The 9646-nt window shown below is 42.6% G+C and overlaps 1 protein-coding gene across 1 annotated transcript; it reads right to left on the reverse strand.

Annotated features, from left to right (window-relative positions):
- Window positions 1-1190: 1190 nt before the first annotated feature.
- LOC109931923 (serotonin N-acetyltransferase) lies at window positions 1191-9377 on the reverse strand. Its single transcript, XM_020531197.2, has 3 exons — window positions 8685-9377; window positions 6526-6680; window positions 1191-2685 (listed from the first exon to the last, which is right to left on the reverse strand). The coding sequence occupies exons 1-3, from the start codon at window positions 8995-8997 to the stop codon at window positions 2380-2382; spliced, it is 774 nt and encodes a 257-aa protein (XP_020386786.2). The 5' UTR covers window positions 8998-9377; the 3' UTR covers window positions 1191-2379.
- Window positions 9378-9646: the final 269 nt, after the last annotated feature.

A 9646-nucleotide genomic window follows, 5' to 3' on the forward strand; every position in this document is an offset into this window, starting at 1 on the left:
ATTGCTGGAGAAACTCATCAGGTCTGGCAGCATCTGTGGAGAGAGAAACAGAGTTAATGTTTTGGGTCCAGTGACCCTTCTTCAGAACTGAATGCAGTAGACTAGATAAAAGAGCATGAATGTCCCTGCTTCAGTTGGAAGAGTGGGTCTTGAGCCTTGGGCCTTAGATAGTGAAGAGGGAGGAGGTAAATGAGCAGGTCTTGCACCTTCTGCAATTGCATGGGAAGGTGCCGTGGGGGTACGTGTCAGGAGTGATGCCCCAGAGGGTACGATCCTTGTGGAAGGCTGATAAGGGAGTGGAGGGGAATATGGTCTGATGGTAGCATCCTGCTGGTGTGACGGAAATGGCAGCTAATGATCTTTTGGATGTGGATGCTGGTGGGATGGTAGGTGAGGCCAAGGAGGACCCTATCGCCATTGTGGGAGAGAAGAGAGAGGTTGAGGGGCGAAGTGCAGGAGATGAATCGGACGTGGCTGTGGGCCCTGTCAACCACGGTGGTGGGGAATCCCATGTCGAGGAAAACCTGGACATTTTGGAGGTCCCCCTTTGTTGAGGTTGGCATCCTCAGAACAGATGCGATGGAGACCAAGTAACTGGGAGTCTTTGCAGGAAGCAGGGTGTGAGCACGTGTAGTCCAGGTAACTGTGGGATTTGGGGGTTTGTAGTGGATTTTGGTGGCCAGTCTATCCCCAGAAATGGAAATAGATGCAGAGGAAGGGAAGGGAGGAGTCCAAGATGGACCAGGTGAAGATGAGAGCAGGGTGGAACTTGGAAGCGAAAATGATAGATTTTTGCCAATTCCAAATGAGATGGAGAAGCGGCACTGATGCTGTCATCGATGTACCGGAGAAGGAGTGGGTGGGGGCCAGAGCAGGACTAGAACAAGGAATGTTCCACATAGCCCACAAAGAGACAGGCATAACTGGGGCCCATGCAGGTGCCACACCTTTGACCTGAGGGAAGTGAAAGGAGTTAAAGAAGAAGTTGTTCAGAGCGAGGACGAGCTGGGCCAGGGAGAGGAGGCTAATGATAGATGGGGACAGTTCTAGCTTTTTATTTAATTATTTCTCTTTGTCGTCACCTACAGGAGAGGAGAAAATTACATCCTCCAATTCATCTGAGTTATCTTTAATGTAATGGCATGAAAGATAGCAGGACAGTTACTGACAGCACCAAACACCAGACTGGATATTGTTAATTACGATGATGTCTTTTATTGAAAAACAATTACAGTACAAAGATAACCTTTTAATGTATAGTAAGTAACAGAGCACAGTTTCTATAAAGATACATAACATTGCGTATTCAGATTTTGGCAATATACAGATAGTCATATAAGGAGCCAAGCAAATAAATTACATACAATTTAAATATCAAAAGATTAAGATAGGGGAATTCAAAACTGGGGGGCATATTTTTAAGGTGAGAGGAGAAAGATGTAAAAAGGGCATGAGGGGCAGCATTTTTACATAGAGCATGTTTAGAACATGGAATGAACTGCCAGAGGAAGTTGTGGATGCAGGTACAGTTACAATGTTTAAAAGATACTTGGATAAGTACATGAATAGAAAATGTTTAGAGGGATATGGCCCAAATGGAAGCAGGTGGAACTAGTTTAGTTTGAGAACATGGACTGAAGGTTCTGTTTCTGTGCTGTATGACTCTGATTTGAAGTGTTCAATTAGGTCATTAGCTGATCTGATCCCACAGGTTTCCTTGATGGGTAAATTAAAATTGACCATATGCTTTTGGCAATATTTTTATCATTAGGTTTTCCAACAAGTATTACTAGGAATCAAGATGTGGGGGAAAACAAAACAGATGAATAAGGAGGAGTTATTGAACTGTTGGAATATGTCATTTTAGTAAATAGTGGAACCTGATCTAACAGGAAGTATGATGTTAACCACACAATTGCTGAAATCATTGGATTTTTTAAAACTATACTAAAGACAAAAGTTGTGTAATTAATCCAGACATTAGTCACTTCAATGTACAATTAGCAAAACAATATTTCTTGAGGATGTAATTTTAAAATGAACTTTTCCATTAAAGTTGACAACAACCTGTGGGACAGGTCCATCTTTATCGAGCCATAAGATTTATGTGTGTGATTGTTTGCCTGTTCTACAGCTCATCCAATCTGCTTTCACATGTTTTATGCACCTACTAAAGTTGAGAAGTCTGCCTTTGATTTCTAAGAATGCAAATTTTTTTCATTGTCACCATTAAATTCATGTTAACATTTGAACAACACTGTTAATCTATTTAAAGCAAATGGAATACTGTTGCAACACCACCGGTTAATATAGACACCAGTCCATTAAAGATAGCATGGAGGCTACTGAAATTCACATCACTAGGTTCGACATCATAGTTTAGCAGCCACTATTCCTCCGCAGGTAAGCTCCTCCTCCAAGAGGATATTCCATTTCAGTAAATGTGAGGGGACCCACTGCAATATCAGAAGGTCCGATCTCTCTGAAGCCAGCTTTCTGGTAGAATGTGATCAAGAAATCTTCGCACATGAGAACAGCTCGCTTGACTGTGGGGAGACATCGCAGGTATTGTAAGTATCGCCACAAGATAATGGAGCCTTTCCCTTGCTGACGGCACTTGTGGTGGACAGCCAGAACGTGAATGTGCACAGAGGAGCCCCCAGGGACATGAATGGTCATAGCATCCTACAAACATTTGAAATGTTAACATCTTTTTTAAGTTACAAATTAAAATTTGTGCATTAGGTTGTTTAGCAAGCATATGAACATTCGCAATCAATTGCAAGTATAGAATCATTGGATTGTTACAGTGCAGGAGGCTATTCATCCTGCAATGGTCCTATTACCTAGTCCTAATCTCCGTGCCTTTTCCCCATATCCCTGGACAATAATTCTATCCAATGCCTTTGTAATTATCCTCAATTGAGACAATGCCTTCACCATAAGCAAATACATTTGTAATGCTTGGTCTGTAGATGATGTACCACCTTGACAATTGTAGGTAGGGGAATAATAATTCCAAAGAACTAGTCTATGGCAATCAGGATGAAGAAAAATCTTGCGTCAATTTTAGTTTCTGGGCCAGTAGCTGACGAGTGAGCTATTGGATAAAAGGGCATGTTGTTCACATCTTGCAAACACCTTGATGCTAATTTCAGTCAGGCTATCAATGGAGTGTGATAATATAAATGATAGAAGTTTGTGATCTTAGCTAGGAAGAGGCAGCAAAGTAGGACAGATCCTCATGGGCTGCCTTCACAAACCCAGCACACAGCAACCATTGGTAGGTCCCAGGAGATCTCACATCCAACTGACAATCACAAGTTGAGCCCTGGGAGTCAGTGAGTACTCTACTCTTAGTCTGGGCACTATTGCATAAACCCAACTTCTTGTTAAAGTTCACAAAGCAAAGTTTTGCATTCCACCCACCCTCCTCCTATTTTAAGGAGGTTAATTTCTCAGGTAACTTACCTATTTTCCATTTGTCAAATTTAAATTGTTTAACCATAATTTAGTGTACTACTTGTCATGCTCCTAATACAGAAGTGCAAATATTTTCAACTGGAATGTTTGTTAAAAACTATTGAACATGATCCTCTTTGTGCCCCCTCAGCTATTTTATTCTTTCCTCTGCAGCTTATGCAAACCCAGATCAGCTGCATGTTTTGACACACATTAAAACTATTGACGTGTTTAACTCTGTTTTCTCTTCACAGATGCTGCCAGACCTGCCGATTTTTGTCCAGCAATTTCTGTTTTTGTTTGTTTCAGATCTCCAATATCCACAATTCATTGTTTTATGATATTAATGACTTGTTTTCTCTTCTGCATTGGCACCTATGGCCTTCAAGACACAAGATGAAATTGAACTTATTGTCTTGCTTCTATGTTTCCTGGGGTTAAAGCCACCTCCACTGGCATTCTTGTATCTCGGATGTGTTTTTTGTTTACTCTTCATTAATCCCATCAATTTGACATTCATTACTTTCTGAAGGTGGATCTAGAGCATAAAAGATCCTATGTAACTGAAATATAAGGAAGTAATTTGAGGGTGAGATGAGCCTCTATTCTGTTTTTGCAAAAATCTAAATATGCTTCTTAGTTTTGCAAATACAAAATTGTTGTGATAAAGTACAAGTCATGTAGATTAGTGTATGCAGCTACGAAATTAGCTGAAATATTGACTTGTCTTTACGATAGTCTCTGCTGTGTATGCTGAACTTAGTTCTTTGCCCTCACTTCATACTGTACATTAAAGTAGATTATTTTCAAACTAAATTGGAAAGAACTGCAGATGCTGGAAATCAAAAACAGAAGTTTCTGGAAAGGTTCAACAGATCTGGAAGCAGCTGTGGAGAGAAACAAGCGTAAACGTTTTGGGTTTAGTGACCCTTCCTCAGCATGTATTATTTTTAAAGTCTGCTAATGCCAACATTACTGGGGACATGAAAAGCATACAAACACCTGATTTAGGTGGCTCTAACGGAAACATGCATTGGTGCAAAAAAACCCTTTGATTATTAAGAATGAATTGTTAAAAGTTCGATGAAGCAAGTGATGATAGTTCTAGCGATGCAGGTTCAAATCCTGCCACGGCAGCTGGAGGAATGTGAATTCAAAAAAAGAAATGTGGAATTAAGAATCTAATGATGACCAGGAATCCATTGCCGATTGTTGGAAAAACCCATCTGGTTCATGAACGTCCTCTAGGGAAGGAAACTGCCATCTTTCCCTGGTCTGACCTACATGTGACTCCAGACCTACAGCAATGTGATTGATTCTTAACTGCCCTCTGCGCAATTAGGGATAGGCAAAAAATGCTGACCTAGCCAGCAATGCCCATATCCTGTGAATGAATTATAAAAAGGATCTTTTATACAAGATGACAAAAATATTTACAACAGCAGAAGAACAAAGTATGGATCCTGAGATACAAAATTATATCACATTAGTAACAGTCCATTTTACTCACAAGACAGCGCTTACAATGGCTTAGGATTTGTTCTTCAAGCTCAAAGGATACATATTGAGAATTAGAAAGGGGCAACAGAAATGATCTTAGAGCTAGTTAGATAAGAATTAAATACGTGAAGGAAAACTTGTTTGTAGTTTGAAGATGTGACTCAAGCAGTAATACTTTTATCAGAGGGGACACAGCTATATTGTGTCAATGGAATCAAATTCCAGGTGGTAAAATTTAAAATTCTCGAATGTATTGTTTGATAACAATATCTGTCTCAAGCATGTTCCCAAATATGATATTTTACATGGAAAAAAATAGAAACATGCTAGAAGCATATTTTCACTAAAAGGACTATGAATATAACCAACAGAAACTTACATTGCACATCTGAAACAATTGCAGAACAGAAAACCCTTGTGATACAGGATTCCTCCAGCATGGAAGCAGGCCATTCACCCCATTAAGTCAACACTGACCCTCCAAAGAGCATCCCACCTAAATCCACCTCCCTCCCCTATCCTTGTATTTTCCATGGCTAATCCAACTAACCTACACATCTTTGGACTGAGAGGAAACTGGAGCACTCAAAGGAAACCCACACCGAGAACATGCAAACTCCACACAGTCACCCACGGCTTGCAATTGAACCCAGGCCCCTGGTACAGTGAGGCAGCAGTGCTAACCACTGGGCCACTGTGACACTCTATGGATAAATGGGGTTTATCTGCTAAAACATTGTACCCTGTTCAGTAGGCTCCACCCTTCGTGCTAAATTACTTTTATTGTTGCATCTCCCAGGTTCCTGTGAACTACTGAATGAGACCAGAGCAAGAAGAGAACACCATAAAGAAAGAAAGGCAAATGAAGTTTTTCTGACGTTATTCATGCAGCAGGGTGTCTAAATTGCTACCAGAAGGATTGCGGGATGAAGGGCGCTGAAGGGGGCAGCTAGACAATATTATTAAAGACTGACTTCAACAGAATTTCAAGAACGAGGCCATCCTCTGTTGCTATGATTGGAAATTTTGACAAGTTATAGTCACCTTTCCCACTCAGCATATTGTTTAATGACTCAGGAATCTCATTACCTGAAACCTTTTAGTATTCAAACAATTTCATGAGCTTCCCATTTCCCATTTATGCTGTTTCATCTCTGCCACCCCCTGAAGCGCCCCCCCCCCCGCCCCATCCAATAGGACCCACTCCCCTTTTCAATCTAATTTGATTTTTCTCATGTTTTCAAATCTGACTAATATGGCTTGTGCCATTTAAGTGGAATTGAGTAGGTGGTTAAAATATGTGACTAATCAATCTGCATCTATTTTGTGTTTTCCATCACCTCTGTCTATTTTTAAGTCATTCGTCTGTAAAATCTAACAGCTTTGGTAAGAACAAACACGAAGGATTTTTTTTACTAAATATGATGCTATAGACGCTACTGTGTTGAGGGTTTCCAGCATATGCAACATTGCTGAGAAGAGACAATATTACTGAACAAATTGGGTCTTAACACTCCTCACAGCAGTGCTGCGTTATGTAAGATGAAAAGCAGTGTGTCTGACCTGTGAGAGCTTGTCCTTGTCCCATCCAGAGCCAATTACAAAGGCTACCAGCCTCCCTTCTTCAAACCAGCCAAGGGATAACTCTGGGCAAAGCTCAAGAAAGTGTCTGACTTCATCCATGTGTAAAGGACATTCTCCGGAGACTGAAATGAAGGCTAAAAGTGAGAAAATAGAGAAGAGGCACTGAGTTTCTTTTTGTCCCTGGTGTGTCCGGTACTCTCAGAAATTGTGGAACTGACTGTTTGAAGTAAAACATTGAAATGTTTCACAGACAGGAAGGGATATAAGAAATAGGAGCAGGAGTGGACCATCTGGCCCCTCGAGCCTGCTCCACTGATATGTTTTTGTGGACTCAACTCAACTTACCTGACCACTCACCCTCAATTCCTTTATTGTTCAAAAATTTATCTCTCCATGCCTTTAAAACATTCAACGAGGTAGCCTCAACTGCTTCCCTGAGCAGGGAACTCCACAGCTTCACACGTTCCTCCTCAACTCAGTCCTAAATCTGCTTCCCCCTTATTTTGAAACTATGCCCCCCCGTTCTAGTTTCACCCACCGGTGGAAACAACCTCCCTGCTTCTAATTTATTTATTCCCTGCATGATATTGTATGTCTATATGTAACATAAAAAATTCTTAGAGGTCTCTCCTTTGGGAAAGTCAAAGACCAGAGGGCGTTATCTCAGAATGAGGGGTTTCCCATTTAAGTCAGAGATAAGGAGGAATTTCTTCTTTCAGAGGGTAGTGAGCCTGTGAAATTATTTACCATGGAAGGCTGTTGGGGCTGGGTCATTAAGTATACTTAAAGCTGAGATAGACAGATTTTTAATCAGTAAGGTCATCAAAGGCTATGGGGATAAGGTAGGAAAGTGCAGCTGAGGGTTATCAGATCAGCTATGATCTCATTGAATGGCACAGCAAAATCGATGGGTTGAATGGCCTACTTCTGCTCCTATATCTCTTTTATATTGGTGAGCATTGTTTGACTAACTGCAGCCAAACTCACAGCTGACTTCCCAAACCTTAAAAAGTGAGGATGGTTTGAATTATAGCAAAACTGAACCAGTCATTTAGCAGAGATAACAAGGTGTAGAACTGGATGAACAAAGCAGGCCAAGCAGCATCAGAGGAGCAGGAAGGCTGACATTTCGGCTCTAGACCCTTCTTCAGAACATAGAACATAGACCATTACAGCGCAGTACAGGCCCTTTTGCCCTCGATGTTGCGCCGACCTGTGAAACCAATCTGAAGCCCATCTAACCTAAACTATTCCATTATCATCCATATGTTTATCCAATGACTATTTAAATGCCCTTAAAGTTGGCGAGTCTACAAGAAGGGTATAGGCCCGAAACATCAGCCTTCCTGCTCCTCTGATGCTGCTTGGCCTGCTGTGTTCATCCAGCTCTACACCTTGTTATCTCAGATTCTCCAGCATCTGCAGTTCCTACTATCTCTCAGTCATTTAGCAGACTTCATTTCCCCACCCAGCTTCTGTACACCTTCATGAGATGTGGATGTCTTTGCTGCCCTTGGGCTCAGTGGCTTGCTGGCCATTTCAGCCAAAAGACTACCTTGCTGTAAGCCTGGAGTCACATGTAGAACGGATTTCCCTCTCTAAAGGACATGAGTGAACCAGATAGGCTCCTATAACGAATGACAGTAATTACACAGTTTGTAATACACACTTTTATTTTCGTTTAAATCCTAATTTATTTCAAACGAACAGAAATTGGTGGAGGAACTCAGCAGCATCTCTGAAGAGAGAGAGAGAGAAAAAGTTTTGGGTCCAGTGACCCTTCCTCAGAACATCTTATTTTCAGAAATAAATAAGTGCAATTTCATTTATTGATTTTAAATTCCATCGGCTGCTAAGCGGGGATGTAAAACCATCTCTCTGGGCTATCAGCTTGGATCGCTATCTCCCAGATTGGAATACCTAAACTAAGTAAGGAGTTGTACACAAAACAGCATTCAGATACAGACAGTTTGAATATTATATCAGGAGAAAGGAGCTACTGAATATATAAGGACAGAATTGCACCGGTTGCAGGAGAGAGTAGCTGGGCTGGTGGTCAGAGCAGGGGTAGTAGCCACTGGAAGGGCCGAGTGTACGTACTCACTAACACCTTCTCCCCCTTAGCTGCTAGCCCTTACCTTCCCTCTCGATTTCGAACACGCTGAGTGCATCTGTTAGGCTCAGGTTCCGGAACTCGCTAGCAGGGAGAGTGTGGCGCCTGCGATTAGCTGGGCTCGCCCCCGCCTGGGAATATCTTAAAGCGAAGTGTTTGAGGAAAGGTGAGGCGGTCTCCGCTGCTGCCATTGCCCCCTTCTGCTCAGTGACCCCCCAGGCAGGCTGAGAGGGGCTCAGAGCTGCTCTCTCTCTGTTAGAGCTGGCACACTCTGTCCGCTGGGCTCCCCACACCTTCTGATACAAACAAGAACAGATCTCATCCAACAAGCTCTTCATAATCGGCTTGGCGTTTGGTGCAATTAGAACTGCCAGCTCTGCTGCTATTGTATGGACTTCTCACTGGTGCAAAAGACTTATATAGGCAACCTGTTGACCCAGCCTGTCCGTTCTACAGGCATCATTTCTACATTCACTGCGCTCAGTTGCTGGTCTGGAGCAACAGTCAATGCATACGAATGAACTGAGTGGCTCAGGGTTTAGCACTGCTGCCTCACAGTGCCAGGGACCCACATTCGATTCCAGCTTGTCTGTGTGGAGGTTGCTCTAGTGAGGTCCTTCTAGTATTGCCCAGTCAGTCCGTGCCACAGTACACTGGAGAAAGATAGATGCAGTGGTCTCTGCCAACGTTCATCCTGAATAGCCCCAGGACACAGGACTCTGTGTTCTACGGTCTGTTCCCCAGGACGCACGCTGAGACAAGCATCGACTGTGCCTGGAGGACTGGCAAATCGGTGAGAGACTGTCTTTGGTCTGCCCGAGCCTGGTTGGTCTTCCAGACCAAGGAGCTGACCCTGAGCGAGTGTGGCAGACTGGCACATTCCATGGTCCAGGACTACATGCTCAGGGACGCACTAAAGCTTGGGGCAGCTGCTGCCAAAGGCTCAGGGGGGAAAGACCACTGTCTGAAGTCTTCCTGCTGAAGTTA

The sequence above is a fragment of the Rhincodon typus genome, chromosome 21 (assembly GCF_021869965.1).
Source record: "Rhincodon typus isolate 14 chromosome 21, sRhiTyp1.1, whole genome shotgun sequence".
Taxonomy (NCBI): Eukaryota; Metazoa; Chordata; class Chondrichthyes; order Orectolobiformes; family Rhincodontidae; genus Rhincodon; species Rhincodon typus.

What these genes read in the sequence shown, in the direction of transcription:
- LOC109931923 (XM_020531197.2), bottom strand. Translation starts at nt 8,997, where the DNA reads ATGAAGAGCTTGTTGGATGAGATCTGTTCTTGTTTGTATCAGAAGGTG. An exon ending in GTTCGAAATCGAGAGGGAAG is followed by an intron (nt 6,681 to 8,684) that starts GTAAGGGCTAGC and finishes TCTCACTTTTAG; the next exon opens with CCTTCATTTCAGTCTCCGGA. An exon ending in ACAAGGACAAGCTCTCACAG is followed by an intron (nt 2,686 to 6,525) that starts GTCAGACACACT and finishes AAATGTTTGTAG; the next exon opens with GATGCTATGACCATTCATGT.